Source organism: Delphinus delphis, chromosome 14 (genome assembly GCF_949987515.2).
Source record: "Delphinus delphis chromosome 14, mDelDel1.2, whole genome shotgun sequence".
Lineage (NCBI taxonomy): Eukaryota > Metazoa > Chordata > Mammalia > Artiodactyla > Delphinidae > Delphinus > Delphinus delphis.
In genome coordinates, this window is record NC_082696.1 from 17,974,103 (window position 1) to 17,990,869 (window position 16,767).

At 34.0% G+C, this 16,767-nt stretch overlaps 1 protein-coding gene across 6 annotated transcripts in view; it reads right to left on the reverse strand.

The window, feature by feature from the left end:
• STXBP5 (syntaxin binding protein 5) overlaps nucleotides 1-16,767 on the reverse strand; it is a 168,876-nt gene that overhangs the window by 46,794 nt on the left and 105,315 nt on the right. For 4 of the 6 annotated variants that reach the window (XR_009521897.1, XM_060029825.1, XM_060029830.1 and 1 more), the window contains 3 exons: nucleotides 11,231-11,296; nucleotides 6,715-6,774; nucleotides 6,565-6,612 (listed from right to left, as the gene is read on the reverse strand). Coding sequence is in view for 5 of the 6 variants with exons in the window: in XM_060029825.1 (XP_059885808.1) it covers nucleotides 6,565-6,612; nucleotides 6,715-6,774; nucleotides 11,231-11,296 (174 nt within the window). In the remaining variant the exon portion in view is untranslated. The remainder of the gene's footprint in view (nucleotides 1-6,564; nucleotides 6,613-6,714; nucleotides 6,775-11,230; nucleotides 11,297-16,767) is intronic. The other 2 variants (XM_060029827.1, XM_060029828.1) reach the window with 2 other exon arrangements.

The following is a 16,767-nucleotide window of genomic DNA, read 5'->3' on the forward strand; positions in this document are numbered from 1 at the left end:
GGAAAACTGGACAGGTACTTGTAAAAGTATGAGATTAGATCACTCCCTAACACCACACACAAAAATAAACTCAAAATGGATTAAAGACCTAAATGTAAGGCCAGACACTATCAAACTCTTAGAGGAAAACCTAGGCAGAGCACTCTATGACATAAATCACAGCAAGATCTTTTTTTGACCCACCTCCTAGAGAAATGGAAATAAAAACAAAAACAAACAAATGGGACCTAATGAAACTTCAAAGCTTTTGCACAGCAAAGGAAACCATAAACAAGATGAAAAGACAACCCTCAGAATGGGAGAAAATATTTTCAAATGAAGCAACTGACAAAGGATTAATCTCCAAAATTTATAAGCAGCTCATGCAGCTCAATAACAAAAAAACAAACAACCCAATCCAAAAATGGGCAGAAGACCTAAACAGACATTTCTCCAAAGAAGATATACAGACTGCCAACAAACATATGAAAGAATGCTCAACATCACTAATCATTAGAGAAATGCAAATCAAAACTACAATGAGATATCATCTCACACCAGTCAGAATGGCCATCATCAAAAAATCTACAAACAATAAATGCTGGAGAGGGTGTGGAGAAAAGGGAACCCTCTTGCACTGTTGGTGGGAATGTAAATTGATACAGCCACTGTGGAGAACAGTATGGAGGTTCCTTAAAAAACTACAAATAGAACTACCATATGACACAGCAATCTCACTACTGGGCATATATACCCTGAGAAAACCATAATTCAAAAAGACTCATGTACCCAAATGTTTATTGCAGAGATGGAAACAACCTAAGTGTCCATCATCGGATGAATGGATAAAGAAGATGTGCACATATATACAATGGAATATTACTCAGCCATAAAAAGAAATCAAATTGAGCTATTTGTAATGAGGTGGATAGATCTAGAGTCTGTCATACAGAGTGAAGTAAGTCAGAAAGAGAAAGACAATTACCGTATGCTAACGCATATATATGGAATTTAAGAAAAAATAAATGTCATGAAGAACCTAGGGGTAAGACAGGAATAAAGACACAGACCTACTACAGAATGGACTTGAGGATATGGGGAGGGGGAAGGGTAAGCTGTGACAAAGCGAGAGAGAGGCATGGACATATATACACTACCAAACATAAAGTAGATAGCTAGTGGGAAGCAGCCACATAGCACAGGGAGATCAGTTAGGTGCTTTGTGACCACCTAGAGGGGTGGGATAGGGAGGGTGGGAGGGAGGGAGATGGAAGAGGGAAGAGATATGGGAACATATATATATATGTAGAACTTATTCAGTTTGTTATAAAGCAGAAACTAACACACCATGGTAAAGCAATTATACTCCAATTAAGATATAAAAAAAAAAGTAATACGCTTTTTTCAAAGTGGAAAATATTAAAGTTACCTGTAAAAACGGTATTACTGCACACTTGACTCATCTTCTCTTTCAAGATGAGCTTCTGTTCTTTCAGTAGCCACATTGTGGATTAAATGTAAAGATGAACTTCTATAGATGTAGCAGCCACATTTTGGGTTGAATATTGGGGAATATAAACTAGAAATATCAGTACTAATTTGTTTTATAATGAATTAGAATAATTTTAAAACTTAAAATTCTATTTAATTTCATACAAACCTTTTCAAATTCATATGGCGAACTCCAAATAAACCTCTGAGAACTTATTTTTCGAATTGTAAATATAAAAGAATTGGGAAGACAGCACAAGAAGAGACCATACACTATGAGAGCAGTGACATGCTACAGTGTATAGTGCACAGACCAGGATTCTGATCTTGACTAAGTCATGATCATGGGATATTTCTTTGGATAGGCTCAATTTTTTATCTTGAAAAATAAAGGGGCTTGAGCTGCTTTAAAACTGTAGGATTTAATAAGTTAGTGATTTAGAATATAATGGTTCAGAACAGATTTAAGTCTGTTAGAACACTTTAATATGAAAAAGGGATCATTGGGACTCATGTATAGGAGAACTCATGAAAACAGCACTTGGACATTATCTTCATTTAAGTAGACTTCAAAAATTACTTCAGTTTTTGCTAAGAAGGAAAATTAATTGTTCCCCAAGTAACTGCTAATTCAAAAATTTGAGACATAAAAAGGGCCCTGGAGGTATTATCTTTCCTATATTAATAAATGTCATACGACAAATATCTAGTATAATATCTAGAACTTAGGAGGTGTCCATTAAATAGAGCTACTGGGATGGGATGAATTGGGAGATTGGGATTGACATATATACACTACTATGTATAAAACAGATAACTAATGAGAACTGCTGTATAGCACAGGGAACTCTACTTAATGCTCTCTGATGACCTAAATGGGAAGGAAATCCAGAAAAGAGGGGATACATATATACGTATGGCTGATTCACTTCGCTGTGCAGCAGAAGCTAGCACAGCACTGTAAAGCAACTACACCCCAATTAAGAAAAAATAGAGCTATTATTCTGTTTGTTTTGGCACAGCACTAATTAAGTCACCATACTTTTGAATCTTTATTCTTTCATCTCCAGTATTATTTCCCCCTCACAGTTTCATGTAATCATTCCTTCTATATGAAAATTAGTAATAAAATGGGGCATGGGCAGGGTTGTAGACTATAGAATCCAGCTAGAAATCTACTTTCAGACTGAAATAGACTCATAATGAAATAGAATGATCTTTAGAGAAGTTTAATCGTGTAATTTCAAGATCTACCAAACAATGCTAACATCTGGACCATATTTTATTCATATCATGAAAAATTTGTTTAATACTTTAACAAAGATACATATTTTAGGACTATTTTTATATAAACTTAGAATAATAAAAAGCTTTATATATTTCTGAAATTTTATAAAATATAAATAATGAACAAATAAAAAATTGATAAGCAATCTTATTTTCTAAATGATTTACAGAAATTGCTAACTAACTACAGGAAAGTTATTGATTTTGGAAATGTTGGCCATTAAGATTTTACTAACAAAAATTATTCATAAGGTATGAACAGGCAAAACAAATCACTCTATGTGTATTAAATGCATAGGGATGCTGCAGTTGCATTATACTATGCTATATTTTTACTGTTAAATTCACAAGACTAAAGTTATGTCTTTTTAGGCTGCTATTCTTATGCACGAACAATGAAGTCATTGTCAGTATCGTTTACCTGAGTTAGCTGTTGGTCAGGAAACAAACAATGAAGCCAGGCTTTGGGTAGATGGGTTCGGGCACCCTACTGTCCACTCTATTTACTTTCACTTGAGTCTGCTCTTTGAGGAAGGTAGACTTCCAGGCACTGCATATTATATTTGCGTGATGGGTACCATGATGGCCCCCATGACCTAGTGCCTGGACAGAATTTAACATGAGCCACCTTTTTTCCAGGTTACCATGTAGATAGAACAGGGTCAGAGCCAGATTATCTAGTTTCAAATCACACAACAGATTTGTTTTTGAATCCTTACAGCCTTCAGTAAATCTTCTTAAGAGGTAATACAGGATATTGTTGAAGAGGACAAACAGTGGAGTTGGACAAGCTCAGTATAAATCACGGCTCTGACATTTGCTAGCTGTGTAACCAATAGATACTCTACATACTCTTTAACTCTTAGTGTCCTCATCTGTGAAACAGGGAAATAACAGTAAGTAGCTAACTGAGGTTACTGAGTGGATTAAATAAGAAAAAAATATTTATAAATGGTTGCTACAGTGTGCTAGGAAAATTGTAATTGTTAAGTATATTTTTTAAAAATTGTTACTGTCTCAGCTATTTCAGCTGTCCTGTCAGGCAGCAAAAAACAGTTGATTTTCCACGGTTGGGTCAGACTGTTAAAGTGAGAATGACATCCTGTACACCCCCTGGCCCCATCCTCTCTGATATGACACAAGCAGCAGTTACTTTCAAAGTGTAAGTGAAACTTAGGGACAAAACTTCAGAGCCAATACATTCTGTCAGCCTTCCACATAAGGTCGTTCTTTCACCAGTGATGATCTTGGAGGTTCGAGGCTTAATTCTTATGCCTTCCCTTATTAGGCCACAGCATAACTGCCTAAGCTAAAGCAATAAATGTCTGTAGATTGAAGAAGAACAAGGTGATAATTTTATGAGGTTCAGGATCCTTTAGAGCAAGTATGGGATTGGATGATAGGGAACGTAGTGAGGTCAGAACGCTCAAGGAGTCCTAGCACATTTGATACTATTAAGCTTTAAGTATTGACAGAAAAAGAGAGAGGTCTTTAGGAGATTTTATGAATTTTTTCCCAATGTTTCATTGACATTTTATGTGTTTTTCAGTAGCATATTTTATGCTAAGTCTTACTACGAAACTAGACACTAATGTAGGGAGATAAACTGTTTTTTTTTTTTTAAACTGAAAAAACTTTACTATCTAAAATGGCATAGTCTCCATCTGAATGAAGAAAAAATTGAGAAGTAAGCTTGCCTTCTATATACCTTGGGATATATGTTGGAATTAAAAAACTACCAGTTATAAAGTAAGTCAGTCACAGGGATGTAATGTATAGCACAGGGAATACAGTCACAAATACTATAACTTTGTATGGTAGGTAATGTATAAAAATACTGAATCACTATGTTGTACACCTGAACCTATTATAATATTGTTAAGTCAATTATACTTCAAAAAAAATACTGAAAGATTCCAACTGAAAACAATTAAAATTATATATAAAATAGGAGATATAAAAGTGGTTTCTGGAGATGAAAAATAATTATTTATAACTGTATAGCTAACATAAGTTTGAAAAGTTGAATAAAGTTAATGTTTCCCCAAAAATATAACTACAGAAAGTGGCATGACAAAAACACTTGCTGGTAACATTCTTGCTTTCTTTTTTATGTTACCAAAGAACTATCCTTCCAATAATGTTCTCAGTCCTAAGAAATTTATTAAAGTCTTTCAAATAATCACACTCAGATATTCCATGTTTCATATTCTATTCATAACCCAGAAAAAAAAGGAAAGTGAGTCAAAACATTTAACAAAGCAAACATAACCCCAGGATCGAAAATCAAATAGATAAATTATTTGAAAAATTTAATTATGTACAAAGTAACTTTCATGCAAGGTAAAATTCCTAGGTAATTAAATTCTACAAGTTCTTTGATAAATTATACATAGAAAAGTCCCTTCTAACTTTTTACATTACATGACAGTAAAAGAACCTCTAAAGTACTATTAAGATAGTATATACTAAAAAGGAAATTGGTTGAAAAAGAAGTATGCAGTAGTGCTCGTAGATAATGAAAGTGATTTAAATGTTACCAAATGATTCACTAAAGTACCACAAATACAGACAGATAAATAATTGATACTCCATAAATGAAGAGCCCTTTGCCCAAGAATAAACCGCGTTATTCAGAAAATGACCAGAGGTGCTAAAAGTCTGCCAATGTTAATATGACTAAACAGGGTTCAATTTACAACATGCAAACAATATGGATGCTACTTCTAAGAATTTTAGAAATTTACCACATATTAAACTTTATCAGTTGAAAAAATGTAAATCTATTCCAGCTGCCTAGAAATTCGTCTAATTTAAGACAATTCAATGAATTGTGGGAGTTTTGGGGGAAATAAGTAATATGTTAACAGTGTAATAAATTTTTGGATTTACATCAAAGATTAAACGTATTCTCTTTTAGTAAAATGGTGTTTCTCAGGCTTGTAAAAATCTTCAGACAGGGCTTCCCTGGTGGCGCAGTGGTTGGGAGTCCGCCTGCCGATGCAGGGGACACGGGTTCGTGCCCCGGTCCAGGAGGATCCCACATGCCGCGGAGCGGCTACGCCCGTGGGCCATGGCCGCTGAGCCTGTGCGTCCGGAGCTTGTGCTCCACAACGAGAGAGGCCACAACAGTGAGAGGCCCGCGTACCACACACACACACACACACACAAAAATCCTCAGACAAAATTCAAATTTTTATGACTAAAAAACCCTAGTTTGATTATGTCCCTAAAGTTTAATTATATATTTTATCCCCCGGTTTGAAACTCTGAAAATCTTGGACTGAGTAATTAATTTCAAAGTAGCACTCATTTTTACTTGGGGGGAAGGAGTGGTAGAAAATTCCCATTTAACCCAAGGGTAGTACAGATTACGGACTACAAGTCAATATTTTAAAGAACCACTTCCTTGAAATCTGGAGTCTGGATAATGTGAGGATAGAAGACAGGTAGGAAAAAATACAAGTAAAACTATGAAGAAAAAAATTTCAAAACTTTGGAGTATAAAACTGTACTACATATGGCATAAATTGAACCCTGCTTTATTTTAAAATAAAGCAAAAATAAAAATTAATAGAACAATTCTCACTGTTAAGTCAGAGGAAGAACTGCAACCCCAGTTTAACTGATTTTTAATAATTATTGCCCCAATGAGTTTAGAAGAAACACAGCCCAGGAGATGATTGTTTAGCATAGGAATAACAAATTAATATATACAGAATGCAATGCATTAGATAATTTTCTGGTATTGAGTTAGCATTGCAAATAGCAAGGATTAGAAACAAAATAGAAATGTCTATTTCCTACCTATATCACTGGCTACCATCTTGGAAAACTTTCTGCTTTTGATCTTCACTGAAAATAATATTTTGATACAAAATGTCAAAATCTATTCAAAGTAAACTACATGAATTAAATGTAATTAAAAGAAAATACTGTAAAATAAAGATACTATACCCTTTTCTATAAAATTATTCACTTTTTGTTGATCATCTGAATTGTGGGGTGATGAAGAACCTACACAAATGAAGACAATGGAAGGAACAGGCACATAGTCAGTCACAAACGCTGAGTTGTCACAGGGAAAAGTACAAACAAAGTAATCTGGTAACCCTTAAAACAAGTTCCCATACTACTGGCCAGAAGAAAATATCATGTATATAGTTAATAATAATTCTTATAATATTACAGTAAGAACAGCAATCAGTAGTGCATTATCTTTCGTTGACCAATCTCTAGTATGTATAAATATTAACCCTAATGTATAATAATTTTTCCATAAGTTACAACCATTTGGCAAAATCTTGGTATATATTATAAGTTAGAGAACAGATAAAGAAAAATATAAGAAGTTATCTGTTTCTGAAAGAAAACATAAAAATTCTTGATATTAGTTAACCGAATAAGGTTTATCTAGTAGCACTTAGAGTCCTGTTTAAGTACTATACTGGTAAAGTTTATTTTAGAGTTAGCTTTCTAGATACAAACTTTAAAATCATATATAAATTCTACTAGTACCATAGAGGTCTTTAAAATACTGAGGATGATACTTATAATTTTAGATATGTTCAAATATTTACTTAAATTTAATGAGGTAAGAAATATTTTATTTCAACTGTGACTTTCAATACGTTTATCTAATATTTTTATAATTAAGATTTTAGTCCTTTTTCCTTAAAAAGATGTTCCTAATTTTCATTGTATTTCTTTCATTTCTAACACAAACTTTTTATTATAAAGGGAATCCTAAGTAGTATTCTAGTTGACTTTATTATTAGAGTCAAACTACCTAACTTTGTAACACATTTCAAATGATATCTCACCCATTAAAATTTTCACCATCTCTCCAGCTATAAATCACCTCCCCTTCTTTGAATTCCTGTAAAAGTTCACCTGTTACTTCTCTTATGTTAATCACTTAACGCCTTATATTTTAAGTTTACATACACCTGACCTTTCCCACTGAACTGAACTGAGAAGCTGGGACTCTATGTGATTGATATTTGCATCTCTTTTGGACTCAGTGGAGTGCTCTTCATGTAGGAATCTCTAAGTAAACATTTGCTGAACGAATATAGCTTTTCTGCTAGAAGTGACTATCTAGAACATAACTGGAAGTAAATAAAATGGTTTTTCTATGCTGATTCCTTTTTTTATCACAGTGAAACTACTGAGCCTTCACAAATAAGGTCAAAATTTGACCTTCCCCCACAAAATCGTACTTTCTTTCTGTGGCCAGGTGGAAAACATCCTTGAAGTCTCTTCTCAGACCAAGTAAAGCCTGTCAACATTGGCAGGATCCGATTACTTCTAAAACAGTCTTATAAAAATTGCTCTTTTAAAACTATGTTATTTTTGCTAAATAGCATTTATAGATCCTCATAAATCCTATATCAAAAAATATGACATAAGTAACACTGAGCTCAGCAACATTTTCAGGAATAGAAATAGGGTACACTCCTTTTTCCCATAATATAATTCAGATTTAAAGAAGATAATGGTTATGAGAAGATATTACATATACTTTAAAATATTATTCATCTCTGATACTACATAACCACATGGATGCACAAATATTTATTAACACTTGTTTTATTTGATATATTTCATATCAGACTAATAGCAAGATAGCATATCTGAACACGAATATAAATTATAAAAATGCCCAGTATTTCTAACATAAAAATAGGCAACATAAGCCGTAAATGTGAATAAAAGAAGCAGATATATTTTTTCCTGAACTGAAAATGCCTACTACCAGTTGTCATAACTTCTGTGACAGCTCATGAAGAAGTTCCAAAAATGTTTTTAGCATTTCCTACTTGAATATATTTTAAAATTTAGATTAAATAAACATAGAAAATACACACAGCTTTTGTTTTTTTCTAGGGTACACAGAAACTCCTGAGGGCACCATCTCATGGTATGTGGCCTTGGGTTTTCTTCAATTTGAAATGTATATACCCATATCCATACATACATACATACATACATACACACACACATAAATTTTGGAAGCAGCACTAAAATATATCCCAACATTAGAGAAGTGCTCAGTGAAGCAATCTGAGTTCTTGGAAATAAAGATCAAATGAAGATGGCAGAAATAATTTTCTATGTTAATTCAGGATGGCAGAATTAATTTTCTATTTCAGAGAGATTGTTGGTTTATTTAAAGATAAATGGAAAGGGAAAACTCTATTCATAACTTGGATTTTCTCAGGATGATTTTTGAATAGAGTTTTGATATCAGTTGCCTAAACTGTTCAGATCACAAATCTTGATTACGGGCTTTAAAAGCTTTTCAGAAAAGTTTCTCTTCAATTATACGTATTATTTCAAATGAACATATTGGTTTTGATAAAGGGCATATGGTTACTTTTCATTTTTATAATAGAGGTCCTCTTCTTAGTATGTATTAGGAATTCAGTTGAACTCCCAACCCACTTTTTATACATTTCTTCTCTCATAAACACAAACATTGTTTTCTAGCAACTATTTCCAGAGCTTTATTTTAGTTTCTACGGTAGTTCTGAGTACTTATGCATGACTGACATCCATCTCCCGGTACATGAAACATGTTTTAGGTACAACTGTTGTCTACCAAAGTGTGGTCTGTTTTTTGTAAAAGCAGTCTTTTCTGATATGCATGAATGAATATAACTCTTCAGATAACTCTTCGCTCTTTCAGAGCATAATCAAAGACTAAATAAACTAAGAGGTTATATCTGAAGATGAGAATTTGTGATTTATCAATGATTTCTGAGGTCACAATTTTTACTTTGTATTTAAAATTCACCTAAAAGGATGCCTGGTGTCACACATATTTCTGCACGTTAAAACTATATTTTCTTTTCATGTGAACCAAAGAGCACAGTATATTTGAAAATGTTGAATGATGTCTGAGTTTCTCTGGTACAAGAGAGAACCTGGAGGGTTTTTACCAGTATGCATTTTTCATATTTATCTATTGAATAATTATACTGAAGTGTACTTACATATTTATCTACAATTACCTCTCGTTGGGTTATCCCAAATTGCTAGAAATATACACCTATTGAAAGTCTGACTTAGGGTGAAAAGGAGTATTAATTTATTTGGGCTGAATCTTGTTAAAACACATTTGATAGTCATTTAATATATTGAAAGACAATATATCACATGTCCAAGTTATCAAATGTGGCCTATAGTCTTAACATATTGACAAGTGCATTCATATGGCCTTTAGGGAAGGTGAGAACATCAGAACAGTACTGTATATGGTTGGAGGAAGAACACTAATAATTAAGAGATATTATAATTCTAAATCATATTCAGAAATAACTCTAGTCCTGTGAGATGGGAAGTACGTATTGCTCCATATTACTTGTTCAATGTTATTCTACCAACGTTCAGGCTTAATATTAGGTGCTAATGATATGAGTGATTCCTGTATTCCATATGTTTTATTGGTGTAATGAGTGTACTTAAATATGAAATTTGAATATTAAGAAAACCAGAAGGTGCATATATTTTAAGAAAAGAAATGATTAACTTGAGCAATATCAGGAAAATGCAATTTTAAAAAGAAAACCTCACAAAAGTTCTATTGGTCCTAGATCTAACAGAATGGTAAACTGAAATATGAGGGAGTAAAGTAAAATGCACCTCTCAATTTTCCCCATTCTTAAAATTATTTCTGATGTAGAACTACCTACGCAAGGATCAAAATCTAAGAACAGTGTTACTTTCTGTTAAGAACAATCTTTCCAGTAGAAAGCTGATGAAAATTCCCAGCCAGAATGATTTAATAAATCTGTCAGTTAAAATTATGAAGTTAACCTTATTAAATTTTAGCAAAGTTTCAATCCACTAAAAAAAATAGTGAATTCAGGATCCTCTTAATTGTACGGGGACTCAAAAAGTAATGTTACTCTGAAATATTAATACATACATAGGTTACATAAGACTAATATACGGATAAGAAAGGACAAATGCTTTAATACAGCTATAAAATTATATCTCATATTACGTTGATCAAAATCAAATGTAACTAGTCTACAATTATTCTAACTGTCCACAGTCACCATTAGATAAGTGTTAAAAATCTTTCATAACATTTAGGTGAACATTATTCATGGATTAGAGCACTATTCTACCAGATGACTCCAGGCATGCTGACAGCAAAGACAAAAACTGTAGATGACGAAACCTTCGATCCAATGGTAAGAAGTAAAATACATTTTCCCAAAAAAGTGTAAATATTAGAAGCTAAGTAAACAGTTACACGACTCTTAACAGGTAGTAGCTGTAGATTTTTATCTAATGCATTTCTTTTCACTTAATGAGAATGCAAAGAATAGTTATGATTTTAAGAATAAATATGTGACACAGAAGTTCCCTGTAGGTGTGTTTTAAACGCTTATCTGTACAAATTTGACAAGCTGTATTTTTTGTAGAATTATAATTATTAATAAAATAAAAAGCAAATTACCAGAAGTTGGAGATTTGCAGCGATCTTCTGGAGCTACAGTCCCTTCACTAATATCGCACAGACCTGCTAAAAAACAAAACCAAAACCAAATCACACCACAAGTTTATGTAAGTGCAGTTTTACCTCCTATTTACAGTATGTATTTAATGACAGCCCATTAAAAAAAAAAAACCCAGCAGGTTAGCAGACTACGCTGGCATTGATACTATGCTCATTAGTTTTGAGATCAGAATATAGGAGTATTCTGATATTAAAACACCTCAAACTAACACAGCAGTCATCAGTTAAACAAATAAGAAACAATTTCCAAAAGAGGTAATTTGCTATTTTTCAGGGACGTTAGATATAACACAGGATTTTGTTTAAAGTCGGCAATTTGAGGGCATATGACGTACATACTTCTTATTGGATTTCACTTGAAGGAGAATAAATACTTGGTAATAAATTTGGTGACTTTTACATCATAAGGACTCTCAACTCAAACCCCAAAGTGGTTTCCCCTAAGTATATCTCAAGCACCTCCCTTAAATATCACTGAATAATAATTAAAATATTGTGTGCTTCCAAGTTTGCAATATTTAAAATACAAGCATACCTTGTTTTTACTGCACTTTTCACTTTGCTTGTATTGCATTTTTTTACAAATTGAAGGCTGTGGCAACCCTGCACTGAGAAAGCCTACAGCACCATTGTTTTCAACAGCATTTACTCACTTCGCGTCTCTATGTCACATCTCAGTAATTCTCATAATAATAATAAAAAAGTCTGAAATATTACATTTGTTACGGTGATCTGTGATCGGTGATCTCTGATGTTACTATTTTAATTGTTTTGGGGCACCATGAACCACGCTCATGTAAGATAGCAAACTCAGTTGATAAATGTGTGTGTTCTGACTGCTCCACTGACCCGCCCTTCCCCCATTCCTCTCCCTCTCCTAAGGCCTCCCTATTCCCTAAGACATAATATTGAAAGTAGATCAGTTGATAACCCTACAGTGACCTCTAAGTGTTCAAGTAAAAGGAAGAGTCAGTCAGTCGCTCCCCTTTCTCTTTAAATCCAAAATGAGAAATAATTAAGCTTGGTGAGGAAGGCATGTCAAAAGCCCAGACAGGCTCAAAGCTAGGCCTCTTGAGCCAAATAGTTAGCCAAGTTGTGACTGCAAAGGAAAAGTTCTTGAAGGAAGTTAGACGTGCTACGCCAGTGAACACATGCATGATAAAGTGAAACAGCCTTAATGTTGATATGGAGAAAGTTTCAGTGGTTTGGATAGAAGATCAAATCAGCCACCACATTCCCTTAATCCAAAACCTAATCCAGAGGAAGGCCCTAACTCTCTTCATTTCTATGAAGACTGAGAGAGGTGGGGAAGCTGCAGAAAAGTTTGAAGCTGGCAGAGGTTGGTTCATGACGTTTAAGGAAAGAAGCCCTCTCCATAACATAAAAGGGCAGAGTGAAGCAGCAAGGGCTGATGTAGAAGCTGCAGCAAGTTATCCAGAAGATCCAGTAAGATAATTAATGAGGGTGGCTATACCAGACAATAGATTTTCAATGTAACTGAAACAGCCTTCTGTTGGAAGATGCCATCTAGGACGTGCATAGCTAGAGAGGAGAAGTTAATGCCTGGCTTCAAAGCTGCAAAGGACAGGATGACTCTCTTGTTAGGGGTTATGCAGCTGGTGACTTGAAATTGAAGCCAATGCTCATTTACCATTCTGAAGAATCCTAGGAACCTTAAGAATTATGTTAAATCTACTCTGCCTATGCTCTATACATGGAACAACAAAGCCTGAATGACAATACTTCTGTTTATAACATGGCTTATGAAATCTTTTAAGCCCACTGTTGAGAGCTACTGTTCAGAAAAAAAGATTCCTTTCAAAATATTACTGCTTATTGACAATGTACCTGGTTACCCAAAAGCTCTGATGGAAATGTACTATGAGATTAATGTTGCTTTCATGGCTGCCAACACAACATCCGTTCTGCAGCTCATGGATCAAGGAGTAATTTCAACTTTCACATTTTATTATATTTCTTAAATAATATTATATATTTCAAAAATATATACTACATATATATATACATTTTACATATATTTCTGTCATGTTGTAAGGCTATAGCTGCCATAGATAGCGATTCCTCTGATGGATCTGAGCAAAGTCAATTGAAAACCATATGGAAAGGATTCACCATTCTAGATACCATTAAGAACATTTGTGATTTCATGGGAAGAGGTTGAAATACCAACATTAACAGGAATTTGGAAGAAGCTGATTCCAACCCTCATGTTTGACTTTGAGAAGTTCAAGACTTTAGTGGAGGTAACTGCAGATGTGGTGGAAACAGCACGAGAACTAGAATTAGAAAGGGAGTCCGAAGATGGGACCGAATTGCTACAATCTCAGGATAAAACTTTAACAGACGAGGAGCTGCTTCTTATGGATGAACAAAGAAACTGGTTTCTTGAGATGAAATCTACCCCTGGTGAAGATGCTGGGAAGATTGTTGAAATGAGAACAAAGGATTTAGAATATTACCTAAAGTTAGTTGATAAAATAGCGGCAGGGTTTGAGAGGGTTCGGTTGTGAGTAAAATCGTGACAGGAAGAGCCAATCGATGCAGCACACGTCACTGTTGTCTTATTTTAAGAAGTTACCATACCCATCCCAGCCTTCGGCAGCCACTGCCCTGACCAATCAGCAGCCTTTGACACTGAGGCAAGACCCTCCACCAGCAGAAAGGTTATGACCTGCTAAAAGCTCAGATAATGGTTTGTTAGATTTTTTAGCAATGAAGTATTTTAAAATCAAGGTCTGTACATTGTGTTTTTTTAGACATAATGCTACTGCACACTTAACAGACTACAGTATAGTGTAAACATAACTTTTATATGCACTGGAAAACCAAAAAATACATGTGACTCGCTCTATTGCCACATTTGCTTTAATGTGGTGGTCTGGAACTGAACCTGCAATATCTCAGATGTATGCCTGTACTGCACACTACTTTTCTTCTAGGGCTATAACTCTTAAAAACTATACTATCACATTTTTAAAAGAGCTCTAGAGAAATACTTTCTTTTCTCAGATATATATGAATCATATAAAACGAATCTATCTTGTAGGATGGCCTCAATTCTTAGGAGAAATCCTAGCAAGGTATTTTACGCTATAGACAAAAACTATAAGACATGGCAAAATGCCAAGTAAACAATATGGAAATTAATTTGCTTGGAGATAGAAATGAAAAGAATTCTTCCAAAGTATTTAAAAATTACAAATAAACACACACCAGGAGCTTGGGATAGCTGGGCAACAGACAAGAGGCTGCATGACTAGGCCTCAGAAGTTGTCGGGTCTGATATCGACATATGTGCACATATGACCAGTATCTGCTTTTCTATTCCTCTGGTAAAATTCATGACGTCACAACCTCTACAGTCCCTAAGAAAGCTCTTACAGTAACATTTAGAGAACACTGAGTACTGAATTGGGTTTATGAGGAGTGTTTTCTATTTTGAACTATATATTATTTGTCTTCATTGGATAGGAAGCTTTTGAATGACAACAAGTAGTTTTTTTCTTTTTTTTTCAACTTTCATCACACTAAAGATTTTGGAAAAAAAATAATAAAACTAGTCTTTACAGTTCTAAGATGACATATGTAATTACAGGTATGCATTTATTAATCTGACAAAATATCTGTATATATAAATAAACTTTTTCTTGATAAAACACTAAGATAGCATGTGTTTAAACAGTAGTGATATATAGAAACAATCTAAGTGTCCACTGGTGGATGCACGGACGAAAAAATGAGTTATACATATACAATGGAATATTATTCAGTCATAAAAATGAATGAAATTTTGTCATTTGTGACAATGTGGATGGACCTTGAGGGCATTATGCTCAATGAAGTAAGTCAGGCAGAGAAAGACAAATACCATATAATTTCACTTATATGTGGAATCTAAAAAGATGGATGGTTGCCAGAGGTGGCAGGGGATGGGAGGAGAAATGGGTGAAGGGGGTCAAAAGGTAGAAACATCCAGTTATAAAATAAATAAGCTATGCAGATGTAATGAATACCATGATGACCACAGTTAATAACACTGTATTGCATATTTCAAAGTTGCTAAGAGAGTAGATCTTAAAAGTTCTTATCACAAGAAAAAAATTTTTTTAAACTACGTAAGGTGACGGTTGTTAACTAGACTTACCGTGGCAATCATTCTGCACTGTATACAAATATCAAATCATCATATTGTATACCTGAGACTAATATAACATTACATGTCAATCATACCTCAATTAAGTAAATAAATAAATAGTAGTGATTATATAGTCCAGTATTACAATGAGCCTGGTACTAAGTAAATTTTGAAATTTAAAGCCTTTGGTATTTTGTCAACTGCTATTAAACTCTATAAAAATGTAGTATGAGATATAATTCCCATTCTTAAAATAGCCTAGGAAGAAACATTTAAGAAGCTAAATTAAAGAGTGTGATAGTGATAATTTAATTTAGATATTAAATTACTGAGTGAGCTAAAAACCCCTTCCGTGCCTTCTGTCTGACTTAGGGTAAAAGCCGAAGTCCAGCTCCACGTGACTGGTTGATGTATATGATCCTATGGTATATGACTGTGGTATATATTATGTGGCTATGGTGTATCCTCTCTGACTTTATTTCCTCTCCTTCCACGTACTTCCCCATCTCCCTTACTCTCCCTACTTCAGCCACACTTACCGTTCACTGTAACCTTGAACTCACCAGTTACACTGCTTCTGAGCCACTGTACTTGCTCTTCTCTGCTTGAAATGTTCTCTCTACAGACATCGTCACGGAAAACAGCTGTCTCCTTTAAATCTTTGCTCAAGATATTTTATTTAGAATGTAACACCCTTGTCACTGATATTTCAAATGCCCTTCATTTAATTATTTTTCCCTTTGGCACTATTATGCAACTTACTGTACATTAGCTATCTTTTAAAACTTCTGTCTTTTCCAGTATAATGTGAGTTCTATGAGGACAGAGATTTTTGTCTGTTTTATTACCTGTAACAGTGCATAGCACATAGTAGGTGCTCAATAAATATTTGTTGAATAACTGAATGAATATATATGAAAGGATTTCATAGCATATAATCTAATCCATTTTCTCTGTTGCTGCCAGAATCCCTTCAAGCAATATTCCTAGCAATACAGTTATCTAGGTTTTGCCCAAATGTATCCCAACCCAATTAGCTAGCTGGTAATAAACGACAATTACAAAGTTCTTGACACATTTAACTCTCACTGAAGCGAATGAGGTAGACAGCATTATCCTCATTTTACAGAAGAAGAAACTGAGGCACTGAGTGTTTCAGGTATCTTATTCAGTGACAAACACTTAATTACGTCTAGAGACAGTCAATTTCATTGTCATTGTAATAGATATTTTACTGGCCAGAAGTTCTTGAGTGCATTTGGGCCCCAAATTGTTTTCTCTATAGCCTGCTTTAAAAAGAGGAAGAAATACAATATAAATG